We start from the raw sequence: 21,393 nt of genomic DNA, 5'->3' as shown, positions 1-21,393 counted from the left end.
TAATTAAACTCATCATTGCACCTACGTGAATACAAGACATTTCACTTTGTAAGTAAATGCACTCTAATACTTATGTGTCACACACACATTTTATTTGAAACATCATTTCGACCAAATTACTCGACGATGGGGAATGAAATAAATGAGAGAGGGAAAAAAAAGCTTATAACCAGGTTTCGTTGCCCTTCTGTCTCCAAGATCTAACATTGCACCAGATGGCAGTCATGTAACAGATGGGCACAATACACCCCTCTACCTCAAAATTTATTGCGATTTTCAGCTCCACATGACCTGTAAGCAAGACACACGAGCATCTGTACGCATATTTCATATATTATGAAATGCCAAAGTGAAAAAACCTGGACGATAACACAATTCCTGCAAATGATTCACTGGGTGTGATGATACGAACACTATGAATATATGCAGTATTACTGCACACAGACTTCCGAGATTAAACTATTATTGCAAACTGTTATTCTCAGTAATCCCTCGCTACCCATAACAGAATGAAACAGAATTCGAAAGTCTTAATAAATTCAAGATTATTGCTTTCATCAAACATCAAGCCATGGGAGTGAACTCTTGCTAATTAGGCCAACGATTATTTGGGCTTAATGCGCGATTTGAAGATGATGGACTGCCGATCTCATATATGAAACTTCTTTCCATCATCATAATCTGCATGCCTGATCTATATCACAGAGAATTTGCAAGTTGCTTTGAATACATAATAATCAAACACAGTGCCGAACACACCAACATATTTCCAATTTGAATACCACTTTATCCTCCAGAGAAGCCACTTGCATGGAACTAGATAAGAACGTTCATTCCAACATGAATGTGCTGACAGATCAAAAGCATGCAGAGTACAGTACATGACGTAAATTTTTAAATGTTTTACTATCCTGCGATAGCTTCAGTCCTCCACATCTGAAAAGGCTTTTTACATAAACTTTGATCGTTTCAATTGCGTCACATGTTATTGCCCTCTTGACCTACAAATACCTGTAACGGCACCGCACATGGCTGTGATGAGAAATTGTTCAAAAGATTCAAAAAACAATCAATGCTAGAACTTGTAGAAGTTCTTTTCTCTGTATTTGTATTTTAGACAATATTTGCATGATACATACATGTATACGTGTGTAAATGTATATATATATATATATATATATATATATATATATATATATATACACACACACACACACATATATATATATATAATATATATATATATATATATATATATATATATATATATATATATATATATATATATATATATATATGTATGTATGTGAAACAGTGCAATCTTGTCTGTGGGTGTATGTCTGGCCATACTTCATGAGGAAAAAAGTTGACATGAACAGAAATTGTATGTGATGTATGTGCATATGTATGCATGTAGGTAAACATCTATGAACATGTATGTGTGTATGCATGAATCACATGAATGTATGTATATACTGCATGTACAGTGTACATGTATGTATGTATTTATGTGCGCATATGTATAATTTACACACATACATGTATGTGCATATGTATGAAGTACTGTGATTTTGTGCACCGTACATATAGGTAACTTTTAAATAAATACTTTTCTTTTTCCTGTATTCCGCTATACGAAGAGCATCTCATAATGCAAGTCAAAAAATTTCACCCACTGAAATTGTGTAATTAGGGCACTGCCGCTGTACGTGATATCGCCCGACTACTAGAGCACAGTGAAATGTTTGCATGCACGATTCTCGACAATTCCAGCCCTTCTGGCACCCAGGCACTGAATTCACTGGTGCATTACATAGCCACTGATTTGAAAATAATTTCATAATAGACCGCTGCAGCCCTGTCGCCATGGAAACACCCGGGTTCTCCCTGCATTTGGATTTAATATACTGCCATAGAGGTGTGATTAAAGTGAACTAAATATATTTTATTCAGACTTGAAATCACATTTTCTGAAGTATTTTTTTTTTTCTACGAATATAAATTGTGTAGCTATAGAAAAGCCTGGATTTTGAATAGTTCTGGAAAGACTGTGTATTCAAGCTGGTGCTTTTTACGCACATGATATAATGATTGTGATTTGTAAATCAATAGCACCGATATTCACTCAGCCATGTTCATGTGGAAATAGACTCCTGTAGAACGGAGACTTTTGTGAGACAAGGGAGCGAGAGAGAGAGAGAGACAAGAAAAAAAAAACTACCTGAAGTATATAGAGCAGAGAAATTCAAAGAACTAGAGCGGAGCCATTGTTAGGAGTGCTGGATGAATTTCAAATCAGTCTGCGGAGGTCACAATTTCTATGGAGCTGCAATGGAGATCATTCACTGCGGCAAAACACACACTACGCCGGCTTTGAAATTTCTACTGTGTTGCCTCTTTTCTTGTATGTTGGTGTTTGTTCATGGAGACACGCATTCGCATTTTGGCTTAGAGATCCCCTGTTTTTTTCCATGAGGCTGATGGTGATGTATCTTTAGGGAATTGGATCAGATATTCCGACAGGGTTATCGTCTTCTACATTTCCGAGTAATAATACTTTATATGCAACGACTACAAATGGTTTAATATCTTTTGCAAGTACATACTTCAGCTCAGTGGAGTTTTAGAAGTGTGACTTACAAGCAGAGTGACACAGCGATGCAAAATTTAACTGATACATCTCTTACATGTACATGCTGGTTATACGAAATCATTACTTGCTGTGACACAGTTTGGCCACATTATATGGAACAACTGTTCAAGGTACATGTACCGCACTGATTTTAATGTTCACCCCAGACAGCACAAGTAATCAATTTTGCTGTACAAGTGATTGTACACAGAATACTAACTGGGTTCGCCGCACTTCAAAATCTCAGCACATGTGACTACTGTTCGCTAATCAAGCCTGGAAATATTTTGCAATCTATTGCGGTGCAAACCGAATCCTTTCAACTACATGTACATGATGTATTTGCTAGTGGGCAAAGAAATTATGATTGTTGTGTCTGTGATTTTAAACTATCTCAGCTCCCCAAATAACAATAATTTTGGAAAGTTGTCTCCAACTCTCTAAATGTTAAACAGATGTCCATGTGTAGAATTGCTGGTTAAACACTTTCATGAACAATTTAAATGGCACTGACGTCATGTTCATGAAAGTCTTGATCGAGTCGTTCCATACTCATCACTTTATAACCTGGTCTTAAAATTTCAGGACTAGTTGGGAAAACTGGGAAAGCATATTTCATTTATTGCTAGCGTAGTCAAAGAAGCCGAATGATCATAACGCAGAATTTTCGAAACGTGATTAAAACGACTTTATTATTTTACAGGCTCACAAAGTTAAACTGCTGCAAAGGGACATTTGAAAATGATAAAAAAGGCTAACAATAGCTCTGCATTGAGAAATAACACTCCAGTTGCACAGGAAAGGATCATGAAGATTGTGGAAGGGGTTGTGGTTAATTGTTGTACGACTGCATTCACATGAAATGCTGAACTGAAAGCCCAAAGCGGGAGCCTTGATTATCTGCAGCTGATTGCCTGCACGTAATCCCACCATGGATCTTACAAAAGCTCTTGTGAAAATAGAGACACTAGACTATTTGCTGGGAGTGGGGCGAGGTTACTGGGTACATTTTGCCTCCATCATGAGAATTGTGCCTCCTTCCTCACTAAAGTTTCAAATATTTTGACCTGCTTATAACCACATCATGGCTTAGAAAAAACATTTTGTTACCACACACACACACACACTGGCAGAAACCTGACAAGTCCTACATTTGAATCCCACAAATGCTACACACCAGTGGATCTACTGCATATGATTCAGTCCTGTATCATGAACCATTATGATCCTTCCATAAGACTGCCTTCCTCATACAACTTTCCTCCATAAAAACAGACATACAGAAAATTTCAGCTTGTCTAATTGCTGTTTGTGATCTTACCAGTGTTTACAACACCTAGAGAAATTTTCAGCTGCTGATTGTTGGAATGTGATAAAAGACTGATAAACAGTTAGATAGCCACCATTGATTTTTCAATCTTGAATGTGACTACCACAATGATTATTGAACCTAAAATAACAGCCACAGCAACAAGAATCCCACTGTTACTACGATGGCAACTGATAATATACATGTATGTACACTAGAGTGCCAAGGCAGGGAACCAGGAGCTGTGTGTACATGTACTTCACAAGTGTCCACACAAATACCTGTATGACAACTTGAAATTCTTGTTTGAGTGAAATGTTGAATGAACAATGGCCATCAGTGTGTCATGTACAACGATATGACAGAAAGCACTGTGACCCCATGACCTCTAGAATTGAACTTCTTGTACCTGACATGGCTTTTCATGAGCTTGGATTTGAATTGTGGTATGTGAACACCTTGCTGGTTTTTTCTTTGTTTATTCATATCATTCTTACTTTTCACATTGTCTGATATGTTTTACAAGTTTTGTTAAAGATCCACTCTCCGATAGTGCTGAGTGTACGGTAGTATTGGTCTGACTGGGGAGTATGGGTCCAAATGTGACATTGAAATACATGTAAGGCTCCAGTGTTATACTAGAACCGTTGACTCTGGCACGCAATCAGTGTCACATTTCTGTTAAAGTTCACTATACATTACTTAGACAGTTGTAAGAATATGACAAATTAAGTCCGCTTTATTTGGGCAACTGTCAGAAAAAAGAACATTACAAACTAAAGAACAAAAATGGACAAGATGACAAAATTTCTGTAGACACTCCTCAAAGTGTAAAATATCAAAATGGATTTTAAAAATTTAATCTGACGTATTAGCAGAAATCACGAAGTTGTTGTTTTTGCCTTCATTTGAACATTTTGGATTCCTGTAAACATAGAAGTTAAATGTTATCTGAATTATCATAAAATCCCTTTCAGGGGATTAAACTATTGCTCTACTTGACAAATGAATTATAATGGTTGGCGAGGTTTTATAGACCGAATGGAAACTGTGTTTTTTCACAAGTTAGCTGTTTTTGTTATGGACTCCAGTTAAACGTCGCAACGATAATTACATGAGAACATTGAATTTTTTATCCAGGTTTCAAAAATGACATACTCGCAAACACTTTGACCAGCATATCAGCTTTTAAGGATTGTGTAGCCAGGTCAATTGACATCACCTTCAGAGATACGCTCGGTGTAATCTCGGCGCTGACACACCGTGCCAGCAACTTTCTTCAATGATATTTAATTAGTGGTTGGAAACGCTCTCAGTCTCAGAAACAGTTCCACTATGAAACCAGTGTGTGGTGGTGGATGTGTGCAACAAATAAATGTGGTCAAAACTATGACACTACCCGAGCCCCGCATGCTGCTTCGGGTCGAGCTAGTTGACAACAAACATGGCTCACACACTGCGAGTACAAATGCTAAACATCAGACGCGTACTCGACCATCTTATTATCACACACACACACACACGCCGTACCCGACTGATGTGGCAATCACGATTAAAAGACGCCAAGTTTACACACATAAAATCCTTATTCGACAGTTTTACCTGCATTGCCCGGTAGCCCATTTCTCTGTCGGCCAAATCCCGCATTTTCCCAGCCAAAATCGAGGCATCTCGCATGATTGTCTGTGCATTTTCTGGTCGTTCTTGCTCGTACAAATCAAGCAAAGTCTGAGGTTGGCTTTCTGAGTTCGCATAGCCGTTCGACACAAGCTCTTGAAGCAGTTCAGGGTTATTAAAATTTATCATTCCAGTCTGTCCGTTTTTTAAACGATTCGCCCTCCTCCCGTGATGTTCTCTCCGAGACACAGAGCCTTCGTTATTCGAATCTGTTCCTTGCAATCGTGAAATTAGCGATGCACACACAACAAATAAAATTAAACGAGCGGCCGCCATTTTCATACTGCCGATTCCAGCAAAGCAGTCCTCAAAGGCGATGCCGCCGCGATCACTTCAGTCGCCTAAATTCCACTTATGATCGGCGCACCCTCTTCCCTCCGCGGTCTTCCGAACAACTGTTATCCTGAGACATAGATACCTACATCGTTCGCAGAACAAACCGGAATGGAATCCCACTTGCGGGTAGAGTCGTTTTCAAGCGTATTTCACCCGAGCTAGGGTTTGAGATGAATACGTTCACACTGTCACAACAAAGTGTGTATGAATGTTTGCGGTGGAGGGACTGAAGTGAGTATAGTAATAATGGTACCGAAGTACGTAGCACTCAGGTCACAATCTTTCAGTAATAAAAAGCTGTCATCGTTTTCTTTATGTGGCATATGTTGCATTTGACAACAAATTTGCAATTTTGAATTATATACTTTCATCATTAATAACATGATACAAAACAATTAAAGATGTAAAAATATAAGTATGTAAAGGTACATTATGTAATTTGCCGAATATTCTAAACTTTATATCTTTTACCTCTATATGTTTAATATAATATTTTATGCTTACAGGACTCAACTATACGCAAAATAAAATTTAAAATTACGTTAATTTACTTCAAATTAACGGAACGAATTGTGGTCTATAAATATATATGATATGTAACACTGTTTTTAAGATGGCGCTGCTCATGAGCAGACAGCGATTTCGCGAAATCCTTTCCTGCGTACGGTTGGTAAGCGCATTCCATAGAAATTACAACGTCTGTCATAAATGCTCTCAAAACAGGATATTTAGGTCATCACAGGAACAAAATTTCGTCAGAAGATCTTTTCGACAGCAGTGGGTAAGTAAGAGCTCCAACAGGAAGTCAAGTTCAAAACCAGTGTTTTCTCTTTACACCAATGTCCTGTTTCAGCTTCGTGTTACATGGCTTCGCAATATAAAATACCTGTGATCGCTTCCCTCTCTCGATGAACGTAGATCTATGTTGATTTACTAGTTAGGATACCAGTGATCTAATGTAAGTAAATAGGACGGAGGGCTGATTGTTTATCATTCTCACGATGGACAGCGACCAGCCGCAGACGGCATGTCAACTCGTGGGTACGGCACATACTACCCTATCATAAATGTGAAAGACTACATGTATATAGTTAAAAAGACGTCATTTACACGTTACTCGTTTTAGGATTCTTGACCTGCAACCTTTGTTTTGTTTTTTAGCCCTTTGCTGGTCATTAGATTCCACTTGATGACATGCGGTGCCATGTTATAATATGGGTGACATTGCAGTGACAGTATGTTCATTTTGATCGCTGAGGGCGTTGACAGGGAAAATTGCACAAAACGGGTACAATACATGTATGATACTGCCATACGCTAGAAAAGCTAGAAATGCCAGGGCATAGATCCTTTCCAGGGACTATGGCCAGGGTCACTATGTGGACTATGTGGCAATAGAAAAGAATGAAATGGCAAAAATGGCAACAATAAACAGGAACTCAAATGATCGATTGGAGACAAACAGCAAAGCGAAAATATGTGGCAACAAGAGTTCCATAAAGCCCCCTCATACCTGGAAAACACTTTAATCATCGACTTTCCTTGGAAGAAACATTTCAATTGCAACTTTTGGAAGGGTTTAGGGTTAGGGGTAGTTTTAGGGTTAGCATACTTAAAAGTGTTGTATATCTATCTAACAACAAAAACATTGGCATGGGGGCCTAAGGGAACTCTTTCCAAAATGTGATTTGTTTTCAAATTTCCAATCTAGATGAGTTGCTACAGTGACTCAAAGAATAATTGAAGAAATGATATTAGCATGTTACTGAAATGATGACTTTAAAATTAGAGTGGAAAATATTGTGCATACTAATAATACATGTTTGTGTAAGATTTTTGTGAAGAATGTTCTAATATGTCAAAATTATGCAAGTTACTCATATTCTGAAAATTTAGAACGGTGTGCCCACAAGTAACATTGGTCTTGCATCCCCATCTGTATTCATCATGTTACTCTGTCCACAGTCCTCCAAAGAGACTGTGCTCCATCTAACATCCTCTTGATCAAAAACTAGTGGTTTGTGCCACAGTAGTCACACAGAAAATGCTATAATAATGATATTGCTGGTAGTGGAGATTAATCAAATGATCTCTACAAAGCGCGCCAATAAAGGATAACATTTGTCTTACTTTTAATGAAGTGTCATGTCAGTTTTCGGTATGAAAAGATGCTGTTATCAATGTCGTTATCAAAGCCACAATTAATATTAATTTTTCCACAGTACTGTTGTTTCAAACAGATGAGCAAAACCAATACTCTGTGGCTCATACAGCCTTCACTCATAAATGCTTGCTGTATGTTGTATTCTGAATTTCAAAATATGACAAGTACTCTCAAAAGATGTTTGCTGCCAACAGTGGAATTCCTTATCTCCATCTCGTGGAATGGTGCTTCAATCTTTATTCAAAGATTCAAATTTATCAAGTGACTCAGATAGCTATCTGATTTCTATAATTAGGCAACTTTTTGCAAAATTTCCTGTGATTTTCATTGCAGCTTTTTGTCTGTTGGCTAAAAAAATATGTAAAATCACTTATGCAATGATTTTTTGTTCTTTGTCAAGCTGTCTTTAAAATTTTTGTCTTCATCAAAAATATTGTCATACATTGCTAACAAACCAGTCCTGAGAGGAATACAGACTGAGACAATCTTGTATCTTTTCATTGTATTTTTTGCTCAAGATTTTGCCCAATGTATAATATATTGTTTTCTGTCATAAGGTCAAAGATCATGAAAGCAATTGGATATAGTTTTCAAATTAACACAAAACACAATGCTGTATACTCTTGTCTTTGTAGTAAGTGTAGTTTGAATCATCTTTTGGTCACAGTAGATAATAGATCAGTTTCTGATTCACCTCCAGAGATATCACTTATCAGAAATTAATTGTCAAAATAAACAGAGTTCAGTCAAGTTTTCAGAGATGAGCAATGCATATAAACAACTTGGACTTAAAATGACCACACACAACAAAACAAAATGACATATGCAGATGATAGTTTGATCTTGAAGTTTATTAAGCACGGGGGCTCACTCACAGTTTAATTTCGCTGATAAGGAATAAACTGTGTCATCCATTTTGGAACGGATATGAATTTGCTGACTCTCCTTGTATTTTGCTGTCATTTTTCAGGTCCACTGATGCATGGAGAATACGAATGGCAAGATCCCGTATCTGAAGATGAAGTGTAAGTTAGGATGTACATCAATTTGTGTCCTGTATAATCCGTCTGTACATCTGCAGGCAGAATGCATGATGGTCAAATATTGTAAATGATTTTGTTATGATCAGAGGTATAATTATCTGTCAATCAATCAATCAATCAATCAATCAATCAATCAATCAATCAATCAATCAATACTTTATTCATCCCAAACACAGGGCAATTAAAATAGTGACTGAGAAAACTTACACGCACAAACAAGAAATCTACAAAAGAAAAATAAATAAAAACAAACAACAGACAGACACTGGATAAAAAGCTTGACATCATTTCTTTCAATTATTATACATGGTTTATTTATATACATGTATCATACATATTTAACATATAATAATCACTACATGCTGCTGTGTGATCAAGACGGATTTCCAAATTTGGCATGATTGACACGTAAAATGATGGCTATTGTCAATATTGACTTTCATTTAATGAGCAAAAAATGAAATTATCACAGGGAAATGAGATGATGAATTTTAATTTTGATTTTAATTGCTGTACATATAAAAATATAATGTCAATTGATAGTGAAATCCATTCTATAAATATGTTTTCAGTATCATCTATCCTATCCTGGCACAAAATTTTTTATTTAATCCAGGATGTAGTTTTTAAAGAGATGCATTTGGCATAAATTAATTGTTTTTTTAAGTGCATATGAGCATAACAGGAGTAATTTTCAAAGGTTCTCTTCTCTACCAGTTATTGAATTTATTGCCCCTATGGGCATCTACATTTATGTACAGAAATCATGTCAAAACTCGTGAAGAAATGTAAAGTGATATTTATTTTTAAACTGACTCAATACTCTGAATACAGAGCTTCATAACAGTCTCATCTAATATGTCTGTTCAGCACCTTCATGCAAGTTTCTCATCAAACGAATGTCACAGTTATTTTTAAATTATAGCTTTTTTTTTGAAAATATTCTAGATTTTGAATTGACCAGGTGTGCTGATGCCATACTTCTGCCTTGTGAATCTGATTTTAAAATTCTGACCAAAATCTATAAAAATTGTTGAATTACAAATATTTGTGGACTGTTGATAAAGACTGTTGCGCATCAAGTGATGACATATACACATGAATATAGCTTGACAGCTCAGTTTACAAAAATACCCAATGTCAGAAAAAGCAATTTCGTATTTCGTAATGCATGATATTGTTGAAAGCAGGACTAAAAGCAACAGTCTTATATTGACTTACAAATTTATGCTTTTTTAACAATTAATTTACTTCACAATCTGTAAGTTTAAAAGATTTTTAGATTTAAAAAAAGATAATTTTTTTCTCCCCAGAAAAGTTATGCAAGAGATTGGACTATGCTATGAAAAATTACTTTGAAAAATTATATTTATTAATCCTGTCACCATGAATTTGCTGAAAATTCGCTTGATACCATACAATATTAGGCCAGTGAATATTTCATATGGGTAATGAGAGTCATTATCTACTCATTTGCATACTCATTTGCATACATGAACACAGTGAGATGAGAATATTGAACATTAGATGAAGTTAGCTTAATATTCAATCCAGGCTGATAGAGACTTAAACAGTCTTTTATTCTTGCAGCGTTAACATTACATTTACAAACAAGGACGGAAGTAGCCAAACAGTCAGAGGCAAAGTTGGAGACAATGTTATGTACCTGGCACACAGACACAATATCAGCATTGAAGGTAAGCCTGATATCATGAAGGACATGAGTACATGATCAGGGGAAATTTTACTACATGGGGATAAATTCTTGATAAGGTATAGTAAATCTACTCTGACCTCATATGTCAATGGACACGATAACTTGTTTATATCAATGTCGTTCATTGCTAATGATATCGTAGCAGTATATTGATGGTGCAAATACTGCTATCTGATTGGTCGAGACGTGAAAATAACTTTACTTTATTCGATATAAGTATGGTTGGAACTAGACTCTCTCACAGCCCCTTGCCAGCTTCACCGCCATGCTCACCTCAAACCATAATACCACCCTCAGAGGGTGAGCCGAGCAAAGCTCGGCTCAGTGAGCGGTGAAGCCGGAAGTTCCGCTACACTATAACCCGCTGGCTTGGTGAGCCTCGCTTGCTAGAAAGACCATTGAGGACGCATCACACAATATGGTTGAGGATAGAGCTGCACAGCGGACGAGGGGCTGTGAGAGAGTCTAGGTTGGAAGGGCATGAGCTCTTAGCTAGAGAAAAATTCCCTTTTTGACATTTTACGCCAGAATTTCAATTTAATATTATGACATAATAGCAATTAACCGCCCCAGCTACATGTATACCACTCCATTTTGACCAGTTCACTCCATGATATATGCACTTGCTATCGCTCATGCATATATGTGAAGAACTGGTCAAAATCTCTTAGTAATACCGTCGCTGCTTTATTGCTTAAATGAACAATGGTAGTGATCTATCATGATAATATGTGATGATAGATTCTTGAGTTGTCCATGGGACGTTTTCTCATGCTTTGCTTTATTCCCGGTTGACTATTCAGATTTACTACTTCATATGTTATTTGTGTATAATTCATGTTATAATGTTTTATAACTGCTAAAATAATCCTAAACCACAACAGTGATATCTAGATCATACCACTGATGACATCTTCAGTAATTTTGGTGATAGATAATGTTGTTTTCCATCTATGCTTCTGCCAGTGACCTTGCCCATTTGAATATTTAGTTCACCAGAGAAAGGAAAAATTGAACCAGGGGTTATCACTCTCACTTCATGCCAACTCAAAAGTGATTTTTATCGCCTTCAGGAGCGTGTGAGGCGTCATTAGCTTGTTGTACCTGCCATGTTATCGTCAATGAAGATTATTACGATATGATACCTGAACCAGATGAAAGGTAAATTAATTTTTTCCAGTGTTTTTGTGCAATAACTGATGGCTGATACTAGTTCACCATACCAACAACTATCCTTGCATTAAAGTGATCCAGTGGAAGAGGTATTTGTTCAGGTATTTTTGTACAGTATTGCATTCATAATCATTGGTGAGTTTAGAAGCTTAGTGTTTCGTTCAAAATGTTCAAGAATTCTCGCAATATTCATGGAATGTTTGAAGAAAGTTGCTTTTATATTAGTTGTAGAGTCTTTTAACCCTTTTCCTGCCAAGTCCATATTTCACCACCAGGTCAAGATGGTTAAAATTAATGAAACACAACATATTCCATATGGTGTATTTTAACATAATACTGTACATTTGAAGGCTGTTGAAAACATAAATACTGTAAACTTGATTTTTTTGGACTAAAGATGCTATAACAGACTAAGCCAAGTGGGTGAAAATATGTCATGTTTTGGCTCAATACCGCTTTTTACTGACTTGGCTGATGGGGAAGTGATACTGTCTGGCAGGAAAAGGGTTAATAGCAAAGCTTTATAGAAGTAATCAGTCATATTGCACGCAGTGAAAGTTCGTATTTCCAAAGCGCAATCAAATGTCGTACAGATGTGGAAATTGCTCATTGTAAAGAAGCTTGCTTTCAACAGTTGTGCCGAGACAGTTTGTCAGCCAGTGTATGCTACCTCAGTCAAAAGCAATCTTGTAATACATCTGTGTCTGGCCCTAAGGGTGTTCACACGCTGGGATTAGTCCCTCTACCTCCTCCGCCATTATCTGACCCAGACCCTTGACTGTTCTGATAAATCACATTTTATTGAAGGAAAGGACACTGACAACAAACAAACAAACATGGGGCATATCCATGGATACACCCTCGAATTGACTGTACAAAGGAAGGACATAGCAATTAATGAATACCGAATTGCACATATGTTCTGCACAGCTGTGTGAATGGTTCTGTTTGTTTAGGGTTTTTTCGTATAATTTGATGATGGCCGCTTTGTGATATTATCATATTAGATGTTTGTCCCTGTATTCTGCTGTGTCATTATCAGAAACTTGGTTTAATTCGCTAGAATTCCTTCAAAATGTTAGCCTGTCTTTTTAAAAGCAGTAAACAGAATGTCCTTGGTGGTGTTAGCTAAGTAGGAAGGTTTTACCTTGCACCATGAGGCTTGCTATTAAACACGCTAACTTGAGATTACAGCTCCAGGGTGTGTGGGTCTGGTTTTAATCCTTCACAAATACTCGATCTTGTGTCATTCAAAAGCTAATTTTTTTGCACTCTAAGCAATTAGTCATCTGAGTCACCCAAGGGAAGATTCTGTAGGGTTTTTTTTCTGCCAAAAAATGTGAAATAGATTGAATGCTTTGTCAGCGGGGATAAACAAGGAGCCATTGTGTGATTTGGATTGAGATGTTTATCTCAAGACTGTAGTCACAGTTGCTGCAGTTTGTCAGAACAAGAGTTCTTTTGTCAGGGCTTGGCAGCTCACCATTGGTGATTTCTTGGTGAGAGTCTTGAATAAATACCAGGTCTTCCAAAACAACATCTTTATTACATGAGATAGTGTCCATGTTGAGCTGTCTCCATCATACAGTGTATTATAAATTTCAGTAAAATCAATTTCCCAAACGACGATACTGAAAATCAGCTTATTTCTCTACTAACAAAACATGAGTTATCTTTTAATAAACAACTTGCAGATTATATTTTAACTTTATATAAACAAGAAATAACTAGTTATATTTATTATTAGCTACTATTATTATACTGTAATACTTTATCTTTATTGAAGAAAATTTGAACTTATTTTGTATCACACTTTTATTGCCACAAATGTGATGTAAATCCTATATTTACAAGCAAGCAATAAAAATATTATTATTATTATTATTATTATTATTATTAAACACTCTATGTAACATCAGTGTTGTTATCTAGCGCAGGATAAAAATCGCCAAGTTCAAGTTGGTGCTACAATAGCAAGTATGTTGAATAACATACACAAGTTTATGCTCAGTGTTGTTTACATCACGGATGCCTGAGTGATGGTTGAGGTCAGACTGATGGAAAATCAGATATAGGGACTTTTTTTCTTTCTCTTTCTGTCCCTGTCCTTTGTGGTGGTTTCAGATTGGTCCTTTACTTGGTTTCGGTGTCTCTTTTTACATATATTACTGTGTAACACATAATAATGCTGTTTTTTAGTTTACCCTGGTGTCAGGATCACAAGTATTTGAACTACAAATACAAAATGACAAAATTTTCATTCTCTATATTGTATATAATTGTAGGTTTTCTGGAAATCATGTTGGGGTTGGGTGGGGGATGGAATGATGTGTCCATTGGACATACTCTTCAAATTCAGTTCTGTGTATGTGTTGGGGGTGGGTAACCTACAGAAGTATAATGAGAACACAGACTGACCAAGGTCTGAGAGTTGCCTGAGGTGGCATGTTATTCATGGTAGAAGTGTTGCAAAGGAATTCTACATTGATCTAGTCACAGTGGTCCTGGAGTGTCAAGGCTGAAGAGTCCACCAGGTTCAACAACTCTGCTTCAGGCATCAACTTTTCATCTCCATCTCCTGGTTTTGTAGAATTGACCTTTCCCCTTGGAAAAAATGCTGAAATTAAACTTGCCCATAAAAGACAGAATGGTCAAGGTTGATAAGAGGACAAGTTTTTGACCTTTAGGGTGAATTTTTATTAGTTAAGCTTTTATTGGTTCCAAACCATAAAACTTCCTTCATACAAGTTTAATTGGTCCTGCAACTACGTTCAGTCTGTAAGCTTTTTAGCATTGTGTCCTGTACAAAGCATATCAGCCCATGGAAACCATAGCGAATACAGATGTTGAAGGGAAACACTGGATTGTTTTGGTCTAGGTTATGAAGTCCCTATGTACCTTTATTTCTTTCAGTAGTCACAGCGTACATCTATGCATTGTTCATTATAAATATCATGATTGTCACCCATATAAATAGCCATGTCAGGCCATTTTTAACCCTTTCACCACCATAGTTTCAGGGAAAGACACTAAGGGTTGTCCGATTGCCCGGGGCAAGTGAAAGTCGCGTTCGGGCAAGTGAACCTCCGATGCCACTTGCCCGACGGGACAAGTGAAAAAATAATTACCTAGAAATCTGATTCACGAGAGCGATTGTCTGGGGAGGGAACACGGACTTAAACAACAAAAAATAATCATATTATGTCATTGTGAACATTTCCATAAGATTTTTCATTAAATTGCATGAAGAGTTGATGAAAAGAATCATTTAATCGCTTTCAAAAAATGTACTTCAAACAATACCACCGGTTAAATACAGTACGCTGATTTTGCATATGAAAAAGCTGTTCAGCTGTGGTTGAGCGTACGTTCACCAAAGTTCATTGCATTGACTGTGAGGTTACTTTGTCTCACAATACGTTGATACGGTAAAAAAAAGAAACACACAGCGGTTTTAGTGCTTTGTATGAACGTTTATAATAATGTAAAAATAAAGTCCAGTGGTGAAAAATCACCGCAAAAATGGGACTTTTATTAAAACGTACTCTTCAATGTTAACTTGTTGAGTGACAGTGAGTGGCATCGTGGCAACACCGCATGCACTTGAAAGTCATGAGTAAGCAAGCTTTGGTGTCAACGGGTCCAGTCTTTGAATTTTCAATGAACACTGACTTATTTCTCAGGTCAATATGCCAAAAGTTACTTGTCCGTGGCGACCAACCTCTCTTTTTGTGAATTTCCCATTCTAAAATGACTATCAAGAAGGACTTGGAGCGAGTTTCGACATCGAGAAATTCAGCTTTCAAACACATAGAAAAACACCGACGCCTTAGGTTGTTGGTTTAAATTCTGTTTAGTCTGCGCATGTGCACTAAAGAGACCACCTAGGTTATTAGAAAAATATAGGATACTGGTGTATAGTGCAATGGTAATTCAAACTTCATAGGGCTGGTGTATGATATAAGCGCAGTAAAAACATGACAAGTACATTATTTTTCAGAAGCTTCAAAACATTCCTTTATAGCTACAGATTTTTTTCTTTCTGTATAGATAAGTTAAAACTTTTAACTGCAAAAATACCTTGAAGGTACAGTTGAAATGGCTGTTATTATTTGTACATTAAGCCCTAAGAAAGTAAACATACAAACATTTGAACTGTTAGAATTTTTTCTATGAATATGAAAGCCCCTCTAGCTGTAAATCTTGAAATTTGTCGACCTAAAAAAGGCTTCCTATTTTCTCTGTTTTTTTTTTTAAATTCTACCCATTTACAGGATATAGTCTTTTACTGCTTTACAAAACCATTCTTTAGTGAATGAAAAATTGGACAAGTATATTTACATTTTAACCATTACTTTTATTTCACGCCATACTACAAAGAAAACAAAGCATATGTGTCCCAGTTGAAAACATTCAACACTATGCATTGCAATGGACTACTCTGTTGTTTTCGTGAATATTCATGCATATATGCAAGATGTACACAGTTTTTGAAACATTTGCATGGGGTGCCATTTTATGTTTGGGCACACATTTATTATTTTCTTGTTCAAAATTGCACATGCAGTCTCACTGGGCAGTTAATAATACTTGTATTCCAACCCCTCAAAGAGCACATTCCAAAAACTTGTTTTTGTTGGGAGTAAAATCACATAAAGAATGCTAAAAGATACAGCTAGTGGGGCTTTAATAATTAATTGAATATAAATGAGCCATCCAGCACTCTTAGAAGTGTGAGGAGAACCCATGAGAATGTCTGACATTTTCTCATGATAACATGATAATTTTCAAAATAAAGTGTGTGAAATGAAAAACCAATGTTTTACCTTTTTCAAACACATAAATTGTACAGGGCAAGTGGTTTTCCAATTCGGGCAAGTGAACTGAACCCCCCACTTGCCCGAAGGGCAAGTGGATAAAAAAATAAGTGTCTTTCCCTGAGTTTGTCCCAAATCCATTGTTTATTATGGTAAAGTTGGACCTGTACACAGGGAACTGGGGGTGAAAGGGTTAAATATTAGGAATAGAGGATTGGAATGTGTGTCTCAACATGCTGTGGGGAGAAGAACAAGAAACTGTAGTTGATATACAAAACAAACATAGCAAAAAAACTTCAAAAGTTAAAGCTACTGGCACTTTAATGGATCTGATTAGTGTCCTATGCAGATAAATTACCCATAGGATTCCCACTGCTTGCAGACATGGTCCTATCACTGCTACCAGTACTGCACAGCGCCATCATCGGCAAGAATAACATGTTACATTGTCTTTATATGATCCACCCTCCATCAAGTAAAATGTGAAACTTTATACTAGACATTTCCATTTATAGCAGACAAATGTATGGACCAATGAAAGCAAATTTTGATCAGTGTAATTGTTATTCTTTCACAGGGAAGATGACATGTTGGATATGGCACCATTTCTCACGTCCACATCAAGGCTAAGTAAGTCAAAACCTGTCATTGAAGTCAACGTTTTCTGTTGACGTGAAATTTCAAATTTTCTGAAATTTTTTGGTAAATATGAAATCTTGCCCGGTGAAAATTCAAAGCCTATTGTTTTTAACTAGGCTGTTCTGTTGGCAGAGACATTTGCAATGTAACAGATTGGAGACAAAACTGACATGTGCTTTCATTCACATAATACTGATAGAAAATACTCCTGGAATTGAGTCATTCAATTTCAAGTGTACAACCACTGATGTGATGCAAGGTTACAGCAGAGATATTATAGGCTTGATGAATTATGCAGTTTTGATGGTGTTATTTGTTATGTTAGGAAACCAACGAGAGCTGGAAAGCAAGTCGTGATTTCACAACTTCCTATACTATTTTGCTTCTCAGTAAAGATTGCTTTTGGCATATAATATATTAGTTCCAGATTTAAACATTTTAGTCATGTGACTGAGATGGTCATTTTCTCAGAAATAGAGCAAATATGCTAATAATTGATAAGGAGAAAATGGTATGTATGTTGTAATGATTTAACTAAGTGAATAGTATTATGTGATGTATGTGATGTAAAGATCTGTCTTCTTTGGTTAATCTAAGTTTATGTTTTATGCTTCTAAACTAAGAGAGGAAACCTTTCATTGTATTCAATAATGCTTTATTGTTTCAATATTTACAAACACGCATAGTATGAAATTGATTTGCCGACAACGCGTCTGTATCAGATTTTCTTTTCATGTATTGTACAAAAGGACATAGGCCTACAGTACTGAATAAACCATTTCAGTATATGATATATAATTCCCCGTCGATTACAACATACCGTGGTAAATATGATAATTATACACAATGTTAATTGCATTGTGCATGCAAAGACTTACGGTTCTCTCCTTTTATTGCAGTAACTTAGTACATGTTTGTATCACTACGGACAAACATTAAAAATAACAGTGTTGTAGGGTGAATATATTAGTTTTGAATCATTTAGGAATTAGTGTCCTTTCTACAAGTCATAAATTTCTCGGCCATTTTTATCATGTACTCTGTGTAAAGTAGCATGCCGTGTTGTCAAGCCTAAGGAATGCCATGAATACGAACAGTAATTGAACTCAAAAAACTGTCACTTGTATAAGACATGAGTTATCGCCTTGCGGCAAGCCTCTTGGCACTATAAAGGAAACATTGGCCCTCTGGGTGGCAGTTTTGATATTTTCTAAAGTATGTTCCCTGTGGGTGTCCGTTATGACTCAAACAGTGTTGAACTTTGACCTGTTACAATAATGTGGATTTTGCTTGTTTGGAAAATATGGTTATTAATGCACTGAAATATCACATGTTACCTCCTCTTACTGAGAAATTGGACTTCAAAAAATGTCAGCCATTAAAATGTTTTGCTCATACAACTTGAACTCTGTGAGCTTGGGACTTTTGTTATATGGTAATTCCAGATATAGTTTACTGTTCTTCTTCATGATGAATGTAGTCTTCAAATTTTTATGACTCACTGGTGCAAAACATCCAAGAGGGAGAAATTTGAACTGCAAATGAAAGTTATGTCAGCCAGACAAATCTGATAAATATCTTCTATGAATGGTGGCTTGCATAATATAATATAATGGGTGACATAACATGATAGGTCTGAATTTGTTACTTTTTAAAACCTAGTGTTGCACCTATGGGCATTAGTCTTGATCTCATGTGATTTCACTGCCCTTATCAATTACCATAAAAACTCTATTAATGTAATCACCCTTAATAATTAACTGTTATTATTGTGTGCATAATTTTTTTTCTTCTGACATCTGTTGACCCACCCAGATTCTATTAATTTCACTAATTGATATCTCAAGTGTTTAGAGCAGTATATTTTACTCACGCATAGTGTTACATATTGTCTCAAGCGTTTCCAAAATGGACTACTGTAATTCTATACATTTATTCTGTATATATGTGCATGCCCAAGGAAGTTCCTACGGTAATGTTCCACGTATGCCGATAATATGTCAGCCAATTTTAATTTTATTTATGCACATAATTAATAGATATCTTAGTGCAGCCAAAACCTAGTGTCACAAAATGTTTTATAATAATAAAGCCTTAAATTTATTTTTATCTCTCTCCTAGGTTGTCAGATTATTTTAACCAAAGAAATGGATGGAATTGAAGTGAGACTGCCTCAAGCTACTAGGAACTTCTACGTTGACGGACATGTCCCCCAGCCGCACTGATTGCCTGTCTGGGATTCTATGTATATTCAAGAGACATTTTGTTTTATTCCACAGGCAACTCCACATCTCTATGATAATTACTGTGAAACTTTATTCAATTGTTCCAGGTGTTCTTTCCGGTGCTAGTGAACTGACCAGTGGCTATGTCCAGTCACACATGTCAGTTACGCTATTGAGTTGCTCTTATTGGACGAGCTCAGGCCAGCTGTGGTGAAAAAACTGTTTTACCAATGCTAGTCAGTGTGTGTTTTCAGTCGGGTCAATGCATCATTCTGATTGGTCAAGAGCTCATGATGGCCGTGGTTAAACAATGTTTTACTAAGGTTAAAAGAGGCCCCTCAACTAGCATAGAGGCTTAATGTAGAGACAGTGCATTTAGACAGGAGGAAAAATTTGAACCAGTTAATTGGTTAAATACTTGGAGATAATTGCAAGAGTAGTTGTAAAAGTGTGGAAAGTTGTTTTTAGAACTGCTATATCAGAGCATTGCCTTGTGCTCAGCCAAATCAGTGCTGTCCCATTTTGTCATCTACATCGCTTCCACTATGAGTATTGTGTGATGTGCGTCCTTCATATCAACAATGGTCGGTCCCGGGTGCTGGATTTCTGTTTGACGACGATCACTCAATATTTGATTCTGCTTTCTCCTTTCTCTTGTTAAAACTATGGAGGAAACAAATGCCATAAGCACAAAATGTTAATACAATATGACAGTAATTCTCTTCGCAGATGGATATACCATCAATTTCGGTACAATTTGCTCCATATCACACTTTCCCAGTTGCTCATGTAACATGTTGCCCATTACACCCAAATTTCAAGTATACCTGCCTTGGGGTTATTGCTTAATTCAGAATAGCTCCTTGACTTCAATACATCACCTTTATTTGTTTCAGGTTCTCAAAGTCTTTTTATAATGATTCGATGGAACAATAATGTTTCGATGGAACATAGTTTGAATCAGTATTTACTTGCGAAAAATAATCCCCTCTGCATACGGTTGAATAGCGCCCTCTATAGGCAGATTAATTGAGAATTTTCCATCTTGACCAGGATACAGCTAGCAGCTGTCAGGCGTTTTCTGTGAAATGAAGCTGTCTTTTCTTTCCTCTTTCATATCGTTGGTGCTGAAAGACTCTTGTTAGGATGTTTGAGGATTTTTATTGTGTCTCTACCGATAGTTTTACTGAACTGTACTGCTCCGTGACACGCACTTTAAACGATTGCGCAGACTGTGTTGCTGTAAACATGGTTGGAGCCCTGCAGTGGTGTTTGGCTTTCATTTACTCCAGATTTCAATGTGTTAAGTATTTATTCATGATGGATGTAATGTAAAAATAAATAAAACCATGCTTTGTCAAACTGAGCATGTCTTGACGCTGTAATAAATTGATGGTAGCTCTTTATTAAAGTGAACAATAGATGATTGTCGGATCTCATCAGTTTCTCATGTCCTTGACACAGAATTTTCCTCATTTTTCACGAAATAAAAATAAGTTGAAAAAAAAATGGAAAGTACAATGCATCGGATATTCTGTACAGCTGTGTTTGCACCCTGCAACCAGAGTCATCATTTAGCAAATGTGTACACACACTGCTTGTTCTTGGCAAGCCTGCCCTTTTTTCCATATTGTACAAAGATACAGCATTTATATTCAAAC

At 36.4% G+C, this 21,393-nt stretch overlaps 1 protein-coding gene and 1 long non-coding RNA gene across 3 annotated transcripts in view; both read left to right on the top strand.

The window, feature by feature from the left end:
* LOC139138408 (uncharacterized) overlaps positions 1–21,393 on the top strand; it is a 251,467-nt gene that overhangs the window by 41,508 nt on the left and 188,566 nt on the right. The gene's annotated exons all lie outside the window — the stretch shown is intronic.
* Positions 6,105–21,151, top strand: LOC139138407 (adrenodoxin-like protein 1, mitochondrial). Of its 2 annotated transcripts, none has more exons than XM_070706775.1 (6): positions 6,105–6,185; positions 9,089–9,143; positions 10,752–10,858; positions 11,952–12,039; positions 17,446–17,498; positions 19,629–21,151. In XM_070706775.1, exons 2-6 carry the CDS (start codon positions 9,097–9,099, stop codon positions 19,730–19,732), a joined length of 399 nt encoding a protein of 132 aa, XP_070562876.1. In that variant the 5' UTR covers positions 6,105–6,185; positions 9,089–9,096; the 3' UTR covers positions 19,733–21,151. The 2 variants fall into 2 exon arrangements, with proteins under 2 accessions (XP_070562876.1, XP_070562875.1); XM_070706774.1 differs by lacking the exon at positions 6,105–6,185 and adding an exon at positions 6,540–6,735.

Source organism: Ptychodera flava, chromosome 8 (assembly GCF_041260155.1).
Source record: "Ptychodera flava strain L36383 chromosome 8, AS_Pfla_20210202, whole genome shotgun sequence".
Taxonomy (NCBI): Eukaryota; Metazoa; Hemichordata; class Enteropneusta; family Ptychoderidae; genus Ptychodera; species Ptychodera flava.
Note: the sequence above shows the minus strand (reverse complement) of the source record. Positions and strands in the feature narration are given on the sequence as shown.